The 20,988-nt window shown below is 47.9% G+C and overlaps 8 protein-coding genes across 9 annotated transcripts; 5 read left to right on the forward strand and 3 right to left on the reverse strand.

The window, feature by feature from the left end:
• Positions 1–1,538: 1,538 nt before the first annotated feature.
• Positions 1,539–2,659, forward strand: E1B28_006206 (uncharacterized protein; the record flags this gene model as incomplete). Its single annotated transcript, XM_043150846.1, has 4 exons — positions 1,539–1,925; positions 1,991–2,165; positions 2,226–2,420; positions 2,475–2,659. The coding sequence occupies 4 exons, from the start codon at positions 1,539–1,541 to the stop codon at positions 2,657–2,659; spliced, it is 942 nt and encodes a 313-aa protein (XP_043011936.1).
• E1B28_006207 (uncharacterized protein) lies at positions 2,475–6,125 on the reverse strand (the record flags this gene model as incomplete). Its single annotated transcript, XM_043150847.1, has 3 exons — positions 2,475–3,811; positions 3,874–5,137; positions 5,193–6,125. The coding sequence occupies 3 exons, from the start codon at positions 6,123–6,125 to the stop codon at positions 2,856–2,858; spliced, it is 3,153 nt and encodes a 1,050-aa protein (XP_043011937.1). The 3' UTR covers positions 2,475–2,855.
• A 3,541-nt stretch (positions 6,126–9,666) lies between these two features.
• On the forward strand, positions 9,667–11,166 carry E1B28_006208 (uncharacterized protein). Its single transcript, XM_043150848.1, has 2 exons — positions 9,667–10,566; positions 10,624–11,166. The coding sequence occupies exon 1, from the start codon at positions 9,797–9,799 to the stop codon at positions 10,562–10,564; it is 768 nt and encodes a 255-aa protein (XP_043011938.1). The 5' UTR covers positions 9,667–9,796; the 3' UTR covers positions 10,565–10,566; positions 10,624–11,166.
• A 103-nt stretch (positions 11,167–11,269) lies between these two features.
• Positions 11,270–13,574, forward strand: E1B28_006209 (uncharacterized protein). Of its 2 annotated transcripts, XM_043150849.1 has the most exons (8): positions 11,275–11,336; positions 11,396–11,649; positions 11,883–12,016; positions 12,089–12,191; positions 12,266–12,376; positions 12,498–12,613; positions 12,768–12,848; positions 12,974–13,574. In XM_043150849.1, exons 3-8 carry the CDS (start codon positions 12,004–12,006, stop codon positions 13,441–13,443), a joined length of 894 nt encoding a protein of 297 aa, XP_043011939.1. In that variant the 5' UTR covers positions 11,275–11,336; positions 11,396–11,649; positions 11,883–12,003; the 3' UTR covers positions 13,444–13,574. The 2 variants fall into 2 exon arrangements, with proteins under 2 accessions (XP_043011940.1, XP_043011939.1); XM_043150850.1 differs by lacking the exon at positions 12,768–12,848 and having other exon boundaries at positions 11,270–11,336; positions 11,706–12,016; positions 12,266–12,379; positions 12,437–12,613.
• A 781-nt stretch (positions 13,575–14,355) lies between these two features.
• On the forward strand, positions 14,356–15,238 carry E1B28_006210 (uncharacterized protein). The gene is made up of 4 exons (XM_043150851.1): positions 14,356–14,726; positions 14,920–14,938; positions 15,005–15,076; positions 15,132–15,238. The coding sequence occupies exon 1, from the start codon at positions 14,440–14,442 to the stop codon at positions 14,722–14,724; it is 285 nt and encodes a 94-aa protein (XP_043011941.1). The 5' UTR covers positions 14,356–14,439; the 3' UTR covers positions 14,725–14,726; positions 14,920–14,938; positions 15,005–15,076; positions 15,132–15,238.
• Positions 15,239–15,265: 27 nt separating this feature from the next.
• Positions 15,266–16,139, reverse strand: E1B28_006211 (uncharacterized protein). The gene is made up of 3 exons (XM_043150852.1): positions 15,896–16,139; positions 15,745–15,834; positions 15,266–15,690 (listed from the first exon to the last, which is right to left on the reverse strand). The coding sequence occupies exons 1-3, from the start codon at positions 15,946–15,948 to the stop codon at positions 15,366–15,368; spliced, it is 468 nt and encodes a 155-aa protein (XP_043011942.1). The 5' UTR covers positions 15,949–16,139; the 3' UTR covers positions 15,266–15,365.
• Positions 16,140–16,696: 557 nt separating this feature from the next.
• E1B28_006212 (uncharacterized protein) lies at positions 16,697–17,591 on the forward strand. The gene is made up of 4 exons (XM_043150853.1): positions 16,697–17,044; positions 17,094–17,312; positions 17,367–17,420; positions 17,473–17,591. The coding sequence occupies exons 1-4, from the start codon at positions 16,920–16,922 to the stop codon at positions 17,516–17,518; spliced, it is 444 nt and encodes a 147-aa protein (XP_043011943.1). The 5' UTR covers positions 16,697–16,919; the 3' UTR covers positions 17,519–17,591.
• E1B28_006213 (uncharacterized protein) lies at positions 17,571–20,036 on the reverse strand. Its single transcript, XM_043150854.1, has 14 exons — positions 19,824–20,036; positions 19,650–19,770; positions 19,443–19,590; positions 19,188–19,389; positions 19,083–19,132; positions 18,912–19,034; positions 18,681–18,861; positions 18,594–18,630; positions 18,421–18,533; positions 18,299–18,365; positions 18,133–18,242; positions 18,052–18,076; positions 17,894–17,992; positions 17,571–17,839 (listed from the first exon to the last, which is right to left on the reverse strand). Exons 1-14 carry the CDS (start codon positions 19,980–19,982, stop codon positions 17,631–17,633), a joined length of 1,644 nt encoding a protein of 547 aa, XP_043011944.1. The 5' UTR covers positions 19,983–20,036; the 3' UTR covers positions 17,571–17,630.
• Between the last annotated feature and the right edge of the window lie 952 nt (positions 20,037–20,988).

Below are 20,988 nucleotides of genomic sequence, written 5' to 3' on the forward strand. Positions count from 1 at the left end.
AACAACAGCTTACGATGATGATCAACTCATACATATCGTCCCCGAATAGTCTCCAATGACATTTCACCAAGTCACTCAAGCGGAAAATAGTACGTGATCATCTCACCGTTCCGAGCAGATGAGCAACAGTGCCGCCTGAGTTTCGCGGGAGATTGGAAAAACAACGCAACCAGCCCTCGAACACTCATCATGATGGTGAAATAGGTAAGGGTGTCTGTTGTGTAATATCAGTGGCAGCCATCCCATGCAATAACCGAACAGACTGCATCTCACCTGTCGTTGTAAGGATGCCCAATTCTCTTCATTCAACACTTTGGCCAGTCTTGCTCGTAACGAACGAGCTCCAGCGTAGATTGCAGCGATAGCTTCGTTCCAGAGTATAGTCCTGACGCTTCCCACCCGATTACTGAAGACAAACAAGCAATGACACTGAGGCGAAGGATGAGCTTGCCAATCATAGATCTAGGTCAAGCTCATTTCGGACCCGTCCATCGGAGGGGGTAAATGTTGCACCGGACCTCGCTTGCATCTGGGGAGGCAGGGGAATATTCCTGAGATATCTTGGAATGCAGTGACACTGGACAGCCATATAAGTACTTGTAAGAAAGAAAGTCCAAACGCCACTGGGTCGGCTCCATCGATGTCGTCGATGACCAGGCACCCTGGATCAAGCACCCACTCGTCTCCGCTCACTTGCAAGGTCTAAAATTTGGTACGGCTATTCATGTTCCCTAAGGCTCTTGAAAGACTCTCCCCATGCCGACTGAAACGTAAACTGGACATGCGGATGCCCAACTCGAAACATTATTTCTGGTATGTTACGGTTGATTGGCGTCACCAATACAAGACTGCTCTGAAGTGTAGGAGATTAGGGCACTGCAGACGAGCAGTCAGAGAGCGATTCGCCGTTCGGTGGCACGGCAGAGAAAAGAACTGCGTATAGGGGCGTCCGAGGTCTCCGATCGAGCCGATTTGGCGGAGCTTGAATTACATGATTTTGAGAATAATAATGTCGCTGTGTGGTCTGTATAACCGAACAACGCTTGGAGGGTGCGAGGGTGCGAGTGCCTAACATTCAAGTGTGAGTGTAGCGTGAGCAGCCCGAATGTACCACTGAGTGTGAGTGATTGCCAAAGGACCCGACGGACCATGAGAATGTCAGGCACCCCTCAAATGGTCTCTTTGGGCTTAGGATTGGTAACTCGAATCACTTTAGACGATTCCCGAACAGTGTGGAAACACCTCTACTTGGATCGTCATGTTTCTCCCATCGAATCTCATGGCGAGGGCTTATAGCGTCATTGGAAGCTTGCTATCCAGGCTATAAAACCACAACACTCATCTGACACCTCAAACACAGAAGGTAACAATGGCGACAATGAAAGCTCTCGTATACACTGGATCTGGCCAGCTTTCCATCCAGGATCGTCCCTTCCCAAAGATTATTCAACCAACTGACGCCATTGTGAAGATGATCAAGACTACTATCTGTGGCACGTTCCACCCCTTTTTTTTTTCTTTCTTTCCTCACTTCCTGAATGTTCAATCTCAAGTATACAGGAACTGACCTTCACATCCTGAAGGGAGACGTGGCGACATGTAGTGAAGGTCGAATTCTCGGTCACGAAGGTATCGGAATCGTTCAGTCTGTCGGTTCAGCCGTCCAGTCCTTCAAACCCCAGGACAAAGTCGTCGTGTGTTGCATCACATCCTGCGGTTTCTGCAAATATTGTCGCAAGGGTATGACAGGGCGCTGTTCTGACGGGGGATGGGTTCTTGGGAACACCATCGACGGGACGCAAGCCGAGTGTGTGAGGATTCCCCACGCGGACGGAAGTCTGCACAAGTGTGTCAAGAATGCTACCGATGAGGACCAGGTTTTGATCAGCGACGTGTTGCCCACTGGATACGAATGTGGTGTTTTGGTGAGGGGTTTTCTTTATTTCACCTCATTTGCTAGCGTTTCTTACCCTGCGCTTCTAATGGCAAGAACGGTGATGTTCAGCCTGGCCGTACGGTTGCCGTTATCGGATCTGGGCCAGTCGGTCTCGGAGCAGTTATAACGGCTCAGCTGTACTCTCCCTCACGACTCATCGTGATTGACTTGGACGCTAATCGCCTCGAGACCGCCAAACGCCTTGGCGCCACGGATGTCATCGTTTCTGGCGAGTTTCATCCCTCAGTACTAAGCATTATGCACTGTGCTTTCTGACGGTGACTCCCAGGCCCCAATACTGTTAAAGAGGTATTAGCCCTCACTGAAGGTGAAGGCGTTGATACCGTCATCGAAGCCGTTGGTGTGCCCGAGACTATCGAGCTCTGCCAAGAACTCGTTGCAGTTGGTGGAACGATCGCCAACATGGGGGTGCATGGTCGTAAGGCTGACCTGCATCTTGAGAGGTTGTGGTCTCATGACATAAGTACGTTTTCTCTCCTTTTGCCATCTCGATACGGATATCAATGCCGGGTGATAGCCCTAAGAACACGGGTTGTCGATGCTACGACTACACCTATGCTTATCAAGTTGCTGGATGCAGGTAAACTGAACACTACAGGTCTCGTCACTCATACCTTCGAATTCAAGGATATGGAGAACGCCTATAAAACATTTGCAGCGGCAGCGAAGCATAATGCGATGAAGGTGTTGATTGAATTTTGAACACTACGTTTATTGGTCTATCGTCCCAGTGAGATCAGTTTTAGTTTACTGAGTATAGTGTGAATATACATACAAGTAGCGGTGTGAGAGTGCCATAGGTATTTGGACATTATATCGGAAGTACAAATCTATGAAATAGAAATACAGAACGAGCTACGGTAGCTGTAATATCTTCGCCTTCCTCTGAACAATCGAACTAAGCCTTTCCTCCGTCAACGACAACCCATCCAGGGCTAGGAGTCCATCCAGTGTTTAATCCTGGGATACCATGACTGACAGACCCGTACAGCGCGTCCCGAATCTTCCTCCACACAACTCTCGACGTGACATTGGATCCCTTCTCATGCCTCATGACCACAACTGTAGGTGGATTCCCGTCCGTAACGTCGTTGACGCCCCAAAGTTTGGAGTTCAACATAGGACTTGGCAATGGCGATGTGGTACTCCGCGACCTTGGGCCAGCGCCTTGCAGGAAGTAGGACCCTGTTACCGGGCTAGAAGCATTTGAAGCCGAGGGTGCATCGCAGGACGTCCTGGTGCTTGCGCAGCCAAGGGGAGGGCTGAGAAGCGGGCTGATCGGGGGACTTAAGAACTGGTAGGACGCAACAGAAGATCGGGTAAAGATTTCAACCCTAAACCGAGCAGGCTTCAAGTTGCCCATTCCCTCTTCTACTGGCAATGTATCCTCACCCACTACTCTTTCGCGATACCCGCATTTCAGCACGACATATTGCTGGGCACCAGAACCTGCAGCGATCTGAATATCGACACCCATTTGCTCTAACAAATCGACAATATCTGCCTTCGTCCGTTGAACATCTCCAAAGGAGGACATTCTCATCTCCTCTTCACCGGAAGACAGCTTCCATCCACTGAAGAGATTTGACAGCCATCCTGGTGTTTTTGGTGACCCTGGTCCAGTTATAGGAGAGAAAGACAGAGGTGGGAACTTCGGCGATATCAGGGGGCTTTTAGAAGTCGAGGCCGTGGGTGTGCAGTTAAATTGATTGTATAGGCTCTGATATTGGTTCTGGGACCCTCCCGCAACTTGTTGACTTCTCGAGCCCAAGGGAAGTGGTTGATTCGATGGAGCAACTTCGATTGTGGAGCGTTTGCGAGCCAGAGTAGGGAAAGGAAAGTCGAGCGGGGGAGCTACAGTGAGTCAAGAAAGATGAGTCCCCTATGATCTCCGAGAGCGAGGAAGGTATACATACGCCTAAGCTTTGTCTTTTTGGACAGTGCCAAACTTCTTCGGACTGCGTTAAAGCTCGCATCCTCCACTTTTCCATTCTTGTTGTTCCCACTCGTCCTTGCGTTCTCCTTATCAGCAGAGTGCACAAGTGAAGGTGCTCGAGATCTAGGCGGTTGCTGGACTTCATTTAGTGTCTCGAGGGGCAAAGACATCTCTCTATTCCCTGCGGCAAGCGAGGTCGCGCGATTGCGAGACTTGGACTCCGGTTTGTTCTCCGAGGAATCGAGACATGAATTCCAATATGCCTCACCGTTTGCACTTTCCAGGTCCTTGCTGAGTACACAGGGTTTACCAGCAGCGGCAACCACGGACACTGCTCGGCCACGAACTTCCTGAGGTTCCAACTCCGTAAGAAGAGGGAGACGAGGCGGCTCGTCGTTCATGGCAGGGCAAGGCAATGCCATTGACTGGTTGATCGGCCGATTCGAGGCTGTCACCGCTTTGTCAGAGATTATTGCTGCCGTTGACGCTCCTCCTAAGGGTTGTGTGGAGGCGGTTGCATCGCCGTTTCGTTGTCTGGGCCAGTGTGTCTTCGCACGCTGCAGTTGCGGATGAGCCGACCGTACAGCTGTGGAAGACGTCGCCTCCCTGGTGGCACCACTAGCTGGAGGGGATCCTGCCGAGTTTGAACTGGAGTGGGTGGAACCCCTCCTATGGGCCGAGGGGACGTTATTCACTTCAAACGAAGCTTTCCTTTGTGTAAGGGACGTCTGCACAACAGCGGTCGGGGACTTAGACTCCAAGAATCTCGAATTGCACGGGGATTGAGCGCTGCAAGACCTCAGTCTCGGGTGTTGAGAATGTCTAACAGTCTCAGCGGGCAACTCCCATCCTAGGTTGAACGTCAGAGATTCCCCCAGGCCCTTGCTCGCTCCCTTGGTATCGCAGTTCTCTTGATCGTTGGCCGTCCCTTCCTTCGCATCACGCTCCTCTTCTTGCTCCTCCCTAAACTTGCCTAGCAGGAAATAGAATGCTTTGGCGTGGGTCCCTTCACCTTCTGGAGAGAGTAAGTCTTTTCGAATGTTTCCGCCATCCTTGTCGGTGTGTCGGCCCCATATGACACAGAGCGAAGCGAAGATGACCGGGTCGATTAGGGACGGCGATGCTATGGGACGCGCGAGAGTACTTGGTGAAGGGGGGTATATCGGATTCGGAAAGGGTGCAGAGCTGGTACGAGCAGGTGGAAACGCCGCAGTCAACCAAGGATGAAGGAGAATATCCGGGATCTGTCGGTGAAGTTCATACACAGTATTTGTGCAGGTAAATGACTAGTAATCTCACCATGATTCGCTTCTTCGAGTCGACCACCAACATCTTCTGTAAAAGATCTCGGGCCATTGGATCTACCCACGGTGGCAGCTCGTACTTTCCGACCTTCACCTTGGCCAGCAAAGCCTTGACGTTCTTGTCGTCGAACGGTAATCTTCCCGTTAACAAGGCAAAAAGGATCACCCCACAACTCCAGATATCCGTAGCATTACCCTGATATCTCTCTCCGTTAACAATTTCTGGTGACGCGTAATGCGGTGAGCCACAGCTGGTCTCCAGTTGTAATGTCGGGGGAGCGAATGCTGCCATACCCCAGTCAGCAATTTTAATGAGCGGAGGATCAAGAGAGGCGATGAGAATGTTTTCGGGCTTGAGGTCACGATGGATGATAGAGAACGTATGTGCATAGTTGAGACCTAGGATTATTTGTTTGAAGAAAGCCTGAGCATCTGCAGGTGAAAGTTTGCCGCGATTGACAAGAAAGTCAAAGAGTTCCCCCCCTTCAACGTATTCTAGAACAAGATAGAGCTCCTTGGTGCCTTCGTATACATCGTATATGCGCAAGATGTTAGGGTGATTCATCAACTTCATCATGGTGATTTCCCTATCAATTCCAAGACGCTGTTTTTCCGTTTTAGCTTGTTGTTCCGCGGTAGCATTGATACGAGAGTTGACAAGAGGAGCCAATGGGAGTATCTTGACAGCAGCGAGTTGACCAGTAACACGATGTTTTGCGATCTTGACACGACCTGAAGCACCTTTCCCGATGCATTCACCAATGATCCATGGCCCGATGAATTTAGGGTCTGTAGGAAGGTCAAAAGCATTAGTCCCTCCAGCAGCAGCTTTCTCTTTTTCCCAGCGTGTTCCATGGGGTGCAGCGTATTTAACAGGAGGTGCGCGAGGGGGAGTTGAACAAAGGGCGGGGGATCTTGATGAGGACATAGTTCTAGCAAGATAGCGGCGCGACCAGCGAGCTGCAGAGCTGTTCAGTAGCGACCTAGAGGCTAGATGATGAAGAAAGGTAAGGTTACGCGTCGACGGCGGAGATGCAAGGTCAAGCGCTCGGAGCCAGTCAAGATCACGTTACGTCGTGTGGCGCGTGCCACTGTATCAAAGCTGTCGTCAGTTGGATCAGGCATGGAACCATCTAGCTACTCAGCGTTTACGTGCGTTCCGTGTCAGTATTACTATCGGCACAAGACTCAGATCAGCAAATTCAAATTCAAATATTTAGGATGTTACATTTACACCTAGAGCCAAAGTAGTAGGGCGGTAGCTGACAAGGCCATTGTGCACTGTTACTACATTCTGGAGTCTGGAGTCTAGATGCATGCCACGAGACTTAGTTTGGGCCCTCTTAACTTCTTTTATCAGAAAGAACCCGAGATCTATCCTGTTCTCGTACTCGGGACCTGTCGAATGGAGAGCGTGTGAATGGTGCTTTTTTGCGGAGTGGGCTCATCCGATTGATCATTCCCAAGAACAATCAGATTCCAGAAGGACTACAGGATTATGATAAGCTCTTTTTGTACACCCATAGGGTATAGCATCTAAATTTCCCACGTTACGAACTATCGATACCGGAGCCTGGACGGCGCTGTTGCAATACTTGATCGAAGGACGACGTGAGTCCGCCGCCTATACCGATGAATGGGGACGCAACGTCGCGGTTTGTTTAACGTCCTTCCCTCCTTTAACCAGGAAAAGGTGGTTCAGTCGTTGTAGGTTTCAGCGGGAACTCGTCGACACTAACACCCTCAGCGAGACCATAAAATGGGGGTCTATGACACGGCGATTAGACCGCACATTTTCAATGCGTCTCGATCTCACGAGCAAATGAGCAACGACATACATATTTTAGTGCGGCTTTTCCAGCTGACATTATACTATAACGGTAGTTATCATTTTTCGGCTGATCGACGGTGGGGTCCCGGCGTCTCGATACACAGACGGAAGTAGAGTATGTGGCGACTCGAGATCACAGACAAAGAATCGTCCAAGGGAATGGGGTTTCCAGGTCGAGATCAACTCGGAAAATTCAGTGTCGGTGCTCGACTGATTCCAGTGACGACGCCTAACCTTTGATATTGACCGGTCTCACTCACCACTACTTCTGGTGGGGCGTCCCTCACTTCATTGGCAATCGGAGGACGGGAGAACCGATCAGCATAATGGAGAGGTGAATTACGAAGTCATTGGCGCGCGCGATAATACTACCGTAATGGTGTGGCACTGGATCACCCTATCGTCGGTTTCATAGCCATATTTTTGGGCTGTCCTTATAAGCCATCCAAGTAATCGTGAATCTAGTTCACCGTCATTGTCTTCTCTTTCCTTAAGACTAAAATGGGGAATACTTATCGAGTCTGTCCAAACTCTACTGTCCACGAGGGCGTCCGAATGGTAGTGAACTGATTGCGCCAGAGTAATTGATTCATTGGACGGAGACAATGTTCGTGGACACAGTAAGAGAAAAGAGGCACCGTAGTATGAACCGTCGCCTGTTCCCGATCCGCGTCTCGAACGGAGCGAGTATAAGGCTTTGGATGAGATTCCCACAGAACTGGTAGCTGTACAAAGCTTAATGTGGGGCGTACTCGTACTTTGGCTTGTTTTGGAAGCTGCATGACTATGGGCCTCCCGCACGGGCCTTCACTGGCCTTGTGTTCTCAAAAACACACTTTCCTGAATTGGAGAAATAATGATAAACAGTGGTCAGGTTACGGAAGCATCGGGATGGAAACGTTGCTCTACCCATTTTGAGCTGTCTTGGTTTCAACAGATACAATCCATACATTCTCGACGTTCAGAACACGTCCAGTGCCGTCAATGGCTGGTGCGTCCTGGGTGTATAAGATCAATGCTACGAAAGACCTTCTTACATTGATAGTTTTACCCACTAAAGTGACTAAGATGTGCTGGTAGGCTGACTCCTCTTCTCGTGCGAGCCGTATACCGTGTTATCCTAAAATGAAAAAGTCGTGGGACCTAAGGGATTGAGTTGGTGCTAAACGAGGTTGGGACACCGTAATTATAAGGCCTGACCATAAGTTGAACCATTTCATTGCATACCGCAAAACAGTTTGTCCAACGAAGGTGTAGGAGCCCGACAGAATCCCGTTTGATCAAACGACACGAAATGTCTTCAGAAATGATCATGTCATAAACCACTGTTTGACCTATTCAACGAACCTTGAGGGTTTGACCGGCTGTCGAGGTTAAGGCTGGAACTTGAAATGCAACCAATATCAGCGTTCTGGATCGATTTACAGTGCAGAGTCTGCGGAAGGAGGCTGTTAGCTTTGCCGTAGCGTGAGTCCGCTGTCGGATTTTAATGTCACACATGCACCGTATGAAGGTTATACACACCTGCGGTGTTGCTTCGAGATTTCTCCGCGAGGCCGGTTAGGATCACATGTATAAGAGAGGTACATCAATGAAACAGAGAATCATGGAACAAAGATCAAATGTTATCCGGAAAACATGGGGAACGAGCTGTTGTCAAGGTGCACAATGCGGCATTTGTGAGGCAGACAGATTAGTGAGGTAACGGAAGATGGTGATGTTGATCACAAAAGCGCCGCGAGAATAAGATCAGGATACCTGGCCTCGATGACTGAGCTGGGTATCCAGAGACAGTATGATGGCTTGCTACAGCCAATTGCGCGGCCTTCAACGGGGACTTTTTTTGGGGACACCACAAATTGTTGCAGCATCTGAGGCGAGCTGGAGAGGGCCGGCGGGAAGAGAAGAAAGACCTCTCATCAAGATCTGATAAGGGGAAGAAAGCCACCGCCCGACAGCATGTATTGAATATTCTTGGAACGAGGTGCCAAGGCACATAGCAAAGCGAGACAGCATAAAGATGGGCGTCTTTGTGGTGAGAACTTGGTTTCATGGCAAGTCTATACGCCGTGATTCTGCCTTGTCCGTAGGTTGCTATAAGGAGGCTTGTTGCTAAACCGAGCTCTTACTGTACGTGTTCAAAGCCGAAGGGACATACTTGGAGGGTCTGACGGACTGTCGTAAATGAAATGAAAGGTGACGGAGCGCCAAAAAAAATACGGCTGTCACGCTGGACTAGGTGCTTTGTGCACGGGAAACCATCCGAAACCGGCACAGCTGTAGGACAACCTTGAAGATGCTATTCTCTCCCTTCGTGGCCGGAAATAAATGGTATTGAGTGAGACGGTGAGAAAGCGGTGGCTTCTCCAGATTGACCTACCCAGACCTAAGAAAGGAGCTGAGATGATAACCTGATAGAGAGCCTAATGTAGCAGGTCACCATCTGGAAGTGGAAGGCTGTGAATGAATTGTATGAATCAATGTGCGTAAAAGCGGAGGACAAGATTCGGGTAAGATCCAAAAATGAATTTTTGAAAATCTGACTAGGTTTAGTGTCAAAGTGGTAGAATGGAGATAGATTTGTGCACAATACTCTATTTTTGGCAGGCGTGACTCCTCTTTTGTTCCTATCCACGTGCTCACATGGCGTTGTGTATTTGTTGAACTCGATGCTGTAAACGAGCAGACCCAAGATTGGTTCTAAACCACCACGACCCCACTGCGCTTTCCCTGCCCGCTATTATAATTTCCCTTCACTTCCTTCCTTCATGACTGTTATAATCCCTCACTTCGGTCATATCATGCACCCTACAAAACGTATCCGTCGTACAGCAACATCTGTAATGGCTGGCTATTGCGACCCCCGGCCAACGCGCGATGTGCTGACTTGTTTACTCAACGGGGTCCCTCCATATTCAGAGGAAGACAAGGCAGAGGAGGCAAAATATAATGCACAGCTGAAGAGATTACAGAAGAAAGAACGTGTGGAAGTCAAGAGAGAGCGTGATAAGGAGCGTAGAAGATTGGAGAGGGCGCGTGAAAAGGCACTCAAGCAGCAACAATCGATATCAGCACCCCCCGTGGCTAGTTCAAGCATGTTATCCAGCTCCAGTAAACCTTCGCAGGCTCCTACAGCTTCATCCTCCTTCTTCACCAGACCGAACATTAAATTACCCACCCATCATCGGGCGACGTCGGTCACGCCGCCACCACTCAGCTCACCGTTACCGTTACCCTCGTCCCACGAAAACACTCCTGACCCCTCCATTTCATCGAGTACATCGCGTACATCGTCCAAAAGGCCAAGAACCCCCGATGACGATGAAGAAATTGCACCGATATTGCCACCTCCAGAACCAAAGCTGAAAAGGAAGCGAGTCGCAGTCAAGAAGGGCTGGAAAGGCTGGGTGGAAGGTTCTCCCCCTCCATCGGAGAAGTTAATCAATTTAGATGCCGTCCCAATCCTTCAGGAACGAAGGACACGTAGTGGGAAGAATTTTGACGCTATTGGAGTGGGCAAGGATGGTTGGGTATGATGGTGCGTCTCCCTATTTTTTTTTCAACCGTCAAATAAATCTCATTATCAGTATAACAGTAGTATAGATGCTCTCCAAGCTATCGACTGCGAAAAATAGAGAAGTAGTTGACGCTATTGTCTTCCTCGCTCTCTTCCACTTATGCTCCAATATTAAAACCTCGCTTTGCTTTTGTTGAAGTGTGTTCATCTGTATTCCAAGGTCCTTTCTGTCCTTCGTTTCGCGCACCGACCCACTGTACGTATTTCTTAAGGCTTTCTTTTTAACGTCCATCTTGCATTCTACTTGTATCATTTCATTTTCCTCAACGCAATTGGTTCTCCTTGGGTCCTTGTTTTCTGAATGGCTTCATTTCGGTTGATTCGACCTTGTTTCTTTTTTACTTGTGGTAAGCTGCTAACTACAAGCTGGTTTCCAAGATCTAGTATACGATATAGGCCCAGACATACCCTATTATCTCTATGACGGTGGCTTGGAGTCTGCAGTCATCGTTATGTTATCCGCTGATGAACCCCTACTACATACATATACATTCATTTATTGTGTTATTGTGCATCAGTGATCACGCGAATTCATCAAGAAAGCTCTTGAAAGCCTTGCAGACCATTACCAGGTTTAACACGAAAGTGCTTTTACGGAATATTCAATATCGGCGGGAAACCGCGATCGGGATCTATATATGACAGGCTCACGTCAAATAAGCATAAACAGCCTTCCTTTCTAACGGTGCAAGTGCTTGTTGAACAAGAATCTGCCTCTTTTCAGGAAACTAGTAAAGTTCCAAGTTGTTTCTTAACTCGGGAAGGTCTCTGACAAAGTTCGAACATTCAGGACACGCGACGATTGCCCTGAGAAGTCATCAGCAAGTTTGAATACGCCGTGGCCGAAAAAGCGTTAGCATTCAAAAGACGAAATGGTTTTAACCCAACTTTCGTTGCCCGTGCTTCCTACCCCTCCATCATGGTACCCAGGACACATGATGAAATTTACCCGAATGCTCCCAACATTACTTACCAGGACAGATGTGGTTCTGGAACTCCGTGACTCCAGGCTTCCGTTAACTAGCATCAATAGAACATTAGAAGGTATGTGAAATATTTTTAAGCGGGGTTTAGGACCTTTTCTTAGAAAGAGGGACGAGGCTGAGCTAGGATGACTCACTGTATCATTCATGAAAATTCACGGCGCCAGGGACTAATTCTGTTGAGAGTGGGTCTTGTGAGGCCTCAAATGCAATGTGGCCTGTGCGAATGGCCTTGGAGATTTTCTGTTTCCTTCGCCCTCGGATCGTGATCTCATCTAAAGCTCCTTTCCCTAGGTGCCCTCCGCAAATGGCGTTCAGAGCGCGGTTACGATCCTTATAATCCTACCCGCAAGCTATTTGACGCTGGCCCATGTGAGCGACTGGTCGTTCTGAATAAACGAGACCTTGTTCCTCAATGGGGCATGGAGGTGAGGCGCTCCACTGAACTCGCCACACCAGACTGATTTGCCTCGCTACACCCTTACTCCTCACTAATAAAGCCTTTCCGGAGAGCAATGTTCAACAAGCTCCCAGACCAAGAAGTCGTCTTTGCATCATGGCACAAGCCGCGGGATATCCGCGACTTGAGCAACAGGCTAGTGAGTACGTCGTCCCCTCGCATCCCCTCTCCGTCAACGTGCTCAACTGGTTACTGCTATTTCGGTTGGTAATGTTAGATATAGCGAAAAGGTATCCCTATGCCACCGAGCTCAATGTCCTGGTCATTGGAATGCCGAATGTCGGCAAGTCTACCTTGCTGAACGCCCTCAGAAATCTGGGAATTCAAGGTCGTGAGTAGTCTGGATACTCCAAACTTCTCTCAGACTGACTCTCCTCGTTTTTGATAGGGACCCCGAAAGCGCTCCGAACTTCTGCTCAACCGGGACTAACTCAGAATTTGTCTACAAGATTGAAGCTTTCCGTTGACCCGCTTGTGTATGCGTTCGATTCCCCAGGAGTCATGCTCCCATTTCTTGGTCAAGGACAAAAAGGCGCCGAAAGGGGAGTAAAACTTGCATTGATAGGTAAGTACCATCATGGGACCTCCTTCACGTACTATGAAACCATCCCGGCACCCCCATTCTCCGTTAACTCCCATCCTGTCCGTTCATAATTCGACCACCTTTCTATCGGGCCTGATTACTCCGACTGACATATTTGTTTACGCCTCAATCGTAGCCGGGATTAAAGAAGGCATGTACGATATAGAAGCTTTGGCTGGATATCTCCTTTATAGACTGAATGTCTTGAATCCCATATGTAAGACTCCGCATTTCACTCTATTCTTTTATCGAACAGTCCCCGGTTATCGATATCAAAGAATGATGCCCATGCTGGTTGTTCGCTCCATTTTCGCCGCACATATGCTAATTTCCCCCCCAAAGATCCAGCGTATTTAACATTACTACAAGAAGGAACCCCGCCAACCACCGACTTACATCAGTACTTGAGCGCTTTGGCTAAGCGTATGGGAATGATCAAGCGAGGTGCAGAGCTTGACCTCGCTCGTGCCGCTTCGCACTTCGTGAGATGGTGGCGTGAAGAAGGTGGTCTTCTTGCCGCTTCCTCAGCTCCGCAATTAGGTGGACAGTCGCACCTATCTCAGCTCGACGGTGCCAGCGCTACACAGGGATGGGGCTTCGATTTCGAATGGACAGTGAGCCCAACGGACTCGGAAGACGACCGTGACGGAGCTTCGTTCGTACAACGGAAGATGGAGGCATGCATAGAAAATTACATCGTTGAGTCTGAAAAAGAGGAGAGAGAGGAACAAAACATCAGTAGTACCCAGAGGAAGAAGCAGCTCAACATAGCAGAAAAGGCAAAGAGAAAAATGAAACATTCACGTCGATAGTTTCTCTCCACACTGGAGATTAATTACATGTAGACACAACGACCCGTCCGAGCCCTACAGATCAGGAACGTGACCCGGAACTCTGATCAACTCTCTGTAAATTGTCGAATGATCCAGCTGCATCGTAACGCTCCCGCTCTATAAATTATGCATCCGAGAATGGGGACTAAGCACGGGATGCCGTGAAAGATGCAAAGCCTCTCCAGAGTTGACTAGAAGGATTATTTCGGGTCGCAGTCGAACTTTCGTTGTTTACCTGTTGAAGCACCATCGCTCGTAACGGTATATATAGTGAGACCCAGGAATCACAGAACAGAAGTACTTATCCATCGCCTGCGGCTTCACGGATGAAATGTGGAGAGTTACTTAAACCGAGTTGCAATATGGTTGGTATTGAAGAATAGAAGAATGCATCCGGATGAAGGATATGGACCAGACATGGACTCATATCTTCCAAGCGGGAAACAAGATGGACAGGCCTTCTAGAGTTTCCCCTGTCCTTGTCTCGAATTCGGGAAGCCGTTATATTTTGAATAAGCCTAGATATACGAACGGTAAGCTCAACGGTAAGCTCAACATTCGATGATCAACTGAGTGACGTTGCGGTATACAATAAAGCTAATCAACAATTGCAACGTCTGGCAAGCTGGGAGTAAATTTCCTACCTAACGAAGCATGCAAGCTAGATAGCATTCATAGGGGGACTTAGGAAGAGAACTGGTGAATATCCGAGTCAGGCTGTAAGTTTTACTAGTCTCGGAGTTTCCTGATAGTCCCGCAATCGTCGACACTGGGTGAAGATCTTGAAAGCAATAAATGAGGAAGACCGACCAACACCGCGAAGTGGCGGGAACTATTTAGTCTGTGGTAAACCAGATATGGAGTTCAATTCTCACGACGGTCACAGCGAACCGATTCCGGTCCTCCCGACTTTCCCAAATCTCAATCTCTGTTCGTCGCCGTCGGCCACCAGCTTTTCCGAACCTTAAGACCACCATGAGCTCTCTCTCATCATTTTTTTCTTCCGTGTTCTCCGTCATCCAAAACGACACCGAGGAAAAGCCTGAAACCGAGACCAAAAACGAAGCTCAGGAAGAAGTTCAGGAAGAGGAACCGGCCGCAGAGGAGGAGGAGGAACCTGAGGACCCTCACCCAGCTATTAGGGAAGAATGCCAAAACTCTGCAAAGTGTGCTCAGCTCGCGAGACACTTTGAACATTGTAATGAGAAAGTTAACGCCGGCCAAGGTTTCAAGGGTGAGGATTGCGTTGAAGAACTGTAAGTGTCAAATTCGCCTCACATCCATAATCCGATCTCAACCGCGTCTTTATTCTAGCTGTATGTGATATATTGGATTGTTCGCACTTATTCCTTACTAACATTTTTTTTTCGCGCGTCCTTCAATCATTGTTCAGTCCAGTACGTATATGCTTCAAATTTTCCGAGGCACTACTCAACGTGTTACCACTATGACCAGCATGATGCACTGCGTCGACGTGAGCTTTACTTTTTGATGCCTCTTCCAATAATACGTGTCCTCAAGAAATATTAAAAATTTTCAGAACTGTGCTGCTCCGAAGCTTTTCGCCCAACTGAAGTAGACGTCAAACGTGTTAGATTACCTAGAGTGATAGGTGTGTTGTTGTCTATTTTTTTGTGTGGCCCTCTTTTCTGACGTGCTAAATCCAGTTCTAGAACGTAGCCTGTCGTTTCTACGCCTTCATACTTTCCTCACTGTTGAGTGTTGCAAAAATAAATCATTGATTCTGAGACAGTAATCCTCCTAGTGTTACTTCTCGCGAAGTTGATCGCTTACACAATTTACCCTGATCATCAAATTAGAGAGACACAGACAGTATATACTCTACAAGTTGCTGGAAAACTCGAACTAAAAATACAGGGAGTTTATACAAGGATGGTAGTTTAAAAGTCCAAATAATCCTTAGTGGAAGCCCATGCTCCTCCACTCGTAGTCCCTGCCGCTCCATAGGGATCTTCCGTTGACCCATAAGCACCACCAATATTAGTGCTTGCACCTGCACCAGGTTCCACTTCCTTGAATGAGAACTCCCGCTTAAATTTGGCTTCTAAGGATGCCAAGGTACCAATCAGCTTGAGGCAAGCCTGTTCTAATATCGCTTCCGGCGTAATACTGCCATCGGTCTGAATTTTGATGAGAAAATGTGGCTGAAGTGGATGCGGAACTTTGTAACCAGCGAAAAGAATCTGAGGCATAGCGAGTAATTGTCTATGATAAGCTAATGTAAGAAATGATGAAGAAGATGAAAATGGAAAGACTCACGCTCGTAACATGTTAGCTAACGTATGATCTTGCTTAACGATCTTTATGGTGGCAGCATTCGGAATTTTCGTGTCTTCTGTCACCTCCACTCTGGAGAAGGAGAATTCCCGTTAATGACCGTTCTTATGGACTATAAGTGACCGAGACTCACGGTCTCTCACCATCATCCAAGACATAAAGTTCGAAGCGACTCGGCTGATTCATGATCTGAAAGCGATGATTAGAATATGGGTCGAAATCAAGAATGAAGGGCCTGTGATTGAAAAGATCATAAAGCCATGCATGTGTAGAATTCCGTCGCTCATCATCGAGACACTCGGACGCAAAAGAAAGAATTATTTAATCATAAGCAGGACATGGACGTGGACTCACCACAGTGTACTCCCAGGTGTTTGAGAGTCACTATTGAATCGTTGGAAAGCCCTATAATATGTAGATTAGAACAGTCCAAACTCGGGTGTGAGTAAAAAGATCATAAAGCCATGTATGTAAACAGTGGTATCGACATCGTGCGTGCACTCCGGGGATTGACAGATTAAAGTTTGGTATAATCATTTCAAAGCAATGAATGAACGGTTACCCACCTAGTTGAGTCGCTATACACGTAACGAATTTGAAGAGGTGCTCTACAAGAAAGAATAAGCAATGATTTCAAAATATAGAATGAAAAACTAGGAGGTCAGTACACGTAGTGCAAACATGAGACAAAACGTTTTTGTTTGCCATTCAGCGACAATAAATACGGCTTTACGGCCCATCATGGAGTCAGAAACGTGAACGGAACTCACCAGTCTTGGAACGTGGAAGGCAAGTTCAAGATAAAACTCGTGTTTGCGTACCTTTGTTGGATAATTCCCACGGCTCCAGGTTTCTCACATTTTTCATAATCCTGCGCTCGACGCTGCTCACCATAACCGACACCCTCCTCAAGGTTAGTTTGTCTAAACTTCTACCAACACGCTCTCTGGTCGATGGAAACGATAGTGGGATGTGCTAGGAGAGATTTCGAAGACAGGGAAGAGCTCTAAAAGGATGGATGAGAGCGGGGGTGATTGGATGTTGTTGCGACCTTTCCATCAGACTTTCTCCCCCCTTCATCTATGCTTCCCTCGTCTTTCTCCGTTTCAACATGGAATGTGTCACTGAACAGTCTTCCTGTATTACAGATTTAGAAGATGCCGACCCGTTTCTCCAATACCCGCAAACATCGTGGACACGTCTCAGCCGGTAACGGGCGGGTCGGAAAGCACCGCAAACATCCAGGTGGTCGTGGTCTCGCTGGTGGTCAGCACCACCACAGGTACGTCGTCTAATTCTCTGTCTCAATCAGTGATTAATCTTTCGATTAGAACCAACTTCGATAAGTACCATCCCGGCTACTTTGGTAAAGTCGGTATGCGCTACTTCCACCTCACCCGTAACCAGTACTGGCGCCCCATTATCAACGTCGACAAATTATGGACTCTTGTCCCCACGGAGGAGAAGAAGGGTATGACAGAGGGTTCAGACGTCGTCCCTGTCATTGACACTTTGAGACATGGGTACGGAAAGGTTTTGGGCAACGGGCAGTGCGTTTCTTTACTCATTTTGTGTTATTTCAATCTTTGATTCGTTGATCATAGACTACCCAAACTTCCTTGCATCGTAAAAGCACGCTACGTGTCCAAGCTTGCCGAGTACGCACATTCTTCACATTCGCTTCTTACCTTACTTAGTGTTGTTCAACAGGGAAAAAATCAAAGAGGCTGGAGGTGTAGTTTCGCTCATTGCATGAGTTTGTGTAGCTTAGTTATTTTTCTCTTACTTTTCTCCCACTCTCATAACATGCCGCATGTCATACTTTGACCACAAAGCTTTGAATTGTTGAAATAAGTAGAGGAAGTCGATCACTTCCTGGTTCTCTTTGTGAAGGTAACGGGAACATCCAGAACTCCAAGGGTCAGAATGATTTTACCATCCAAAATCCTTTTCTTCCATTGCTCCCTACTTTCACCAGGTTGTAAAAGTGGTCCCACTTTGTAATCTCTCAACAACATCGTCAGAAAACACACTGCCTCTGTAGTAGCGAACTTTCGACCAATGCAGCCGCGAGGGCCTGCAATGTCAATAGTCAGAGTAGTGCGCTTAGGGAAAGAGAATATGATGTCACCGAGACTGAAAGCAGAGAACTGATCCGAGTCATTCTTGATACCATGCCAGCGAGAGGGTTTATATTCCATGGGATCCTCGAAATAACGTGGATTGCGTTCTGAAGGGGTACTCTTGGTTTGAATATAGTTCAATGTCGCGGGTCATGTAAGGACGTACGAATGCCTATCATATCGAGAACGAGCTAGATGGAAGTGGATGGTGAGATGGATGGGTAGTAACACCTCATGATTTGCTCACCCAGGAGCCTTTTTGTACGGGGAACACCTGTGTTCCTTCCTGTCCGCGAGGATTGGGAATCTCGATAGCGGTATCTTCCGTTGGTTCTCGAATCAAAACGTGTCCAGATGCTATATTTCAAGGGCCTTTTAGTTTTCAGGACTGGAAAGGGCGAGCTTTGACATACGAAAGGATCTTAGCGCCTCGTAAAACGCAGACAAAACTTTGTTGAGGTTATTGTAATCATCGAATACCTGTGAAGTAGTATGACTTGCTGCAGCATGAGGTCATCAAACTGAGGATACACACAGGGTCTCGGTCGTATCCAACAACGTCAATTATTTCTTGTAAAACCTCATCTTGGGCATGGTCGTTCACTGCTAAGAAGCCCAAGGTTGCGGCAAGTGTGTGTGCCGACGTTTCTGAAAGATGATGAGTCTGAGGAGTGCTGTGCATTTTCATCTGGATTATATCCAGCTCACCATGACCTGCAAAAAGCATCACGAACACATTGCCGATCTACCCGAGTTCAAATTTGACGTTGATGATTTGGAAGGGAAGGGACAAACTAATTCCGCGTCGTTCAAACGATATTTGCCTTCAGCGTCTTCATTGGCTTGAACGAGCATACTGAAGGCATCCCTTTTGTACTCCTCTGGTGTTTGCCCTCGAACCTCCGCTTTTCGCAAATGTACTTGATCTTGCATGAAGCGAGTCAACTGATTGTATGCATCTCGCGGCCGTTTGAAGCTTCCAAAAAGTAAACAGATGTGATTAAAGAGAGGCCCGGAGATTCTCACTTGCTAAAGGGTAAACTCTTGACCCACGCTGGAGCGAAGCTCAGCATCATATTTGCATCCAGGACAGTACGAATGGCTTCTTGTACAGTCATTTCTCCTTCTGATGTCTCCGGTGGGGCTGACCTATGAAAAATCGTCAGTAATCACATTCGAGAAATGGGGAAAGCGTACCAGTTGAAATCGAAACCAAAACCGCATGTTCCGAGTACTAGAAGAGCAAGCTAAGGGGGAAGATGAGAGGTCTATCGCCAAACTGATATCGCCTCGGGCTCGGACCTTGAATGTCAATGCCTGAATAGCCGGTATCTCTATTGTGTGGCGTTTCGCCCAACCCTCCGCAGCGACCATATCGCGGTACGTCTTGATAGTTTCTTCCCACACAAGCTGATAAAGTTTAGTGTTGAAAGCAGGCCCCATTATTCGCCTATGTCTTCGCCACACGTCTCCATCGGCAGCTGCCAAGTTGAGCCCAAACAGTCTACATTCCGTGTCGTTCACTACGTGATGAGAAACGTGAATTGATTGCCTTACAGTAAAGTTCTGCTAGCAGTCTCGGGCTTGATGAAACAAGACTTTTGACTGGAGGAGACTTGTCGTAAGACATCCAAATTCGATGCGTAGATAAGAGGCCGTCCGGAAAACCAAGGGACCACCGAGATCGTTTCGTTTTCTTTATATACTACGAGTTATTGTGATGAGTGGTTGCTCAAAGAGCCAGTCCACGTCCCAGTTACGCACATTTTTCTCGGCGTACCCAATGCATATCTGCACCTGCGTTCCACCAGGATGTCGGGAAAAGAGCGCCCGGAAGGCCCATAGGGTCGAATGGTGGTCGCGGTCCGGGGAGATGATTCACCCTCTAGAAACTTAGATCAATTGAAACTCCCGACGGTCACCGTAGCGTGTACTTGCGCGAAGGTGTCGGAAGAACACGACGATGCGACCAACGACGAGGATACCGAGAATAGTCAAAGCAGACTTGATCCAATCAATTGCCATATGGTGATTTAGGGGGCCAAACACGAGTTGGTGTTTTTCGTGGAAGAAAGACCCGTTGAGGAACTTGAACATGGCGGTCGAGGAAGAATAAGAGTGGACAAGACGCTGGCTTCTAGCCACGGCTCCTGGTGCCTGAATTGCCTGGTGGCAGTGCCGCAGTAATCTACATTTACTCAGCGGACCGTGCCAGACCGAACAAAAATGTAATGGATTTCGAAGAAAAGATAGATCGTAATTCGACCTGCATCACCCTCCATCACCTCCTTCTATTGGCTCGTGATCAATTTTACACACTTGTCCTCGGTGGGCTACAGTGCTCCAGAAATTGCGAGTACATGGGGCCAAGGAAATGTCATATTTGTATGGTGAAAAACATGGACAGAAAAATCGAGATGTCTGAGTGGGTTTGGGAATCTTGTTGACTCTAAGGTATATACATCTCTGAAAGTCAAACCAAAGGTGACCGCATTGAATTCCACGGCTACGCTCAAAGTGGAACAATCTGGGATATAAAGTATAATTGTCTTCGCGGATACATCTACAAGCAGGTAAGGCAAGGGATCAAGAGGAAAGTGTAAATGGCTCATGCCATTGGCACCACACAACCCAGGCTGAGAACGACGGCTACCGTCGAAGGCTTCAGCTGATGGTTTGTTACGGGTGACGGAGTGCGGCAGAGAGGAGAAAAATTATAGACTCTAAGTTGGGGGAGAGTTCTTTATAGAGATGCCTTTCTGACCTAGTTAGCGAGAAGGCAGATCCCGCCTCAATTGGAACTGCAGGGCGTCTAGTATGAGCTAGGACCATATACAGAGCGCGAAATGCCATCCTGGATCCCGAGGTCGTGTTTGGCTTCCGCATTCCAGAGGGCGACGGGCCTGCCAAACAGGTGACTGAGGTCAATGTATCACTCAAAGTTCACTTAAATCCCTAGCACTGCAGTTTCTCCAGAGTTTGAAGGTATAGACAAGATATGGAGCATGAAGCAATTGTCATCCGACCAGGGAGGTTGTAGAAATCGCTAGCCGATTTGACCTAATCGAGAGGCAAGGGAGGGAGGAGAGTTTCGCGGAGAGTT

The sequence above is a fragment of the Marasmius oreades genome, chromosome 3 (genome assembly GCF_018924745.1).
Source record: "Marasmius oreades isolate 03SP1 chromosome 3, whole genome shotgun sequence".
Classification (NCBI taxonomy): domain Eukaryota; kingdom Fungi; phylum Basidiomycota; class Agaricomycetes; order Agaricales; family Marasmiaceae; genus Marasmius; species Marasmius oreades.

Bases quoted from the DNA above. Each gene is read 5' to 3' on its own strand.
- E1B28_006208 (XM_043150848.1), top strand. From the start codon at position 9,797: ATGACTGTTATAATCCCTCACTTCGGTCATATCATGCACCCTACAAAA.
- E1B28_006209 (XM_043150849.1), top strand. The intron at 12,192-12,265 runs GTACGTCGTCCC...TGGTAATGTTAG, and splicing joins CTTGAGCAACAGGCTAGTGA to ATATAGCGAAAAGGTATCCC. The intron at 12,614-12,767 runs GTAAGTACCATC...CCTCAATCGTAG, and splicing joins AGTAAAACTTGCATTGATAG to CCGGGATTAAAGAAGGCATG.
- E1B28_006210 (XM_043150851.1), top strand. From the start codon at position 14,440: ATGAGCTCTCTCTCATCATTTTTTTCTTCCGTGTTCTCCGTCATCCAA.
- E1B28_006211 (XM_043150852.1), bottom strand. From the start codon at position 15,948: ATGAATCAGCCGAGTCGCTTCGAACTTTATGTCTTGGATGATGGTGAG. The intron at 15,835-15,895 runs GTGAGTCTCGGT...CTCCTTCTCCAG, and splicing joins TTGGATGATGGTGAGAGACC to AGTGGAGGTGACAGAAGACA. The intron at 15,691-15,744 runs GTGAGTCTTTCC...AGCTTATCATAG, and splicing joins TTAGCTAACATGTTACGAGC to ACAATTACTCGCTATGCCTC.
- E1B28_006212 (XM_043150853.1), top strand. From the start codon at position 16,920: ATGCCGACCCGTTTCTCCAATACCCGCAAACATCGTGGACACGTCTCA. The intron at 17,045-17,093 runs GTACGTCGTCTA...TCTTTCGATTAG, and splicing joins GGTGGTCAGCACCACCACAG to AACCAACTTCGATAAGTACC. The intron at 17,421-17,472 runs GTACGCACATTC...GTTGTTCAACAG, and splicing joins TACGTGTCCAAGCTTGCCGA to GGAAAAAATCAAAGAGGCTG.
- E1B28_006213 (XM_043150854.1), bottom strand. From the start codon at position 19,982: ATGTTCAAGTTCCTCAACGGGTCTTTCTTCCACGAAAAACACCAACTC. The intron at 19,133-19,187 runs GTCCGAGCCCGA...CTTCCCCCTTAG, and splicing joins TTCAGGCATTGACATTCAAG to CTTGCTCTTCTAGTACTCGG. The intron at 17,993-18,051 runs GTACGTCCTTAC...GTACCCCTTCAG, and splicing joins TCTCGATATGATAGGCATTC to AACGCAATCCACGTTATTTC.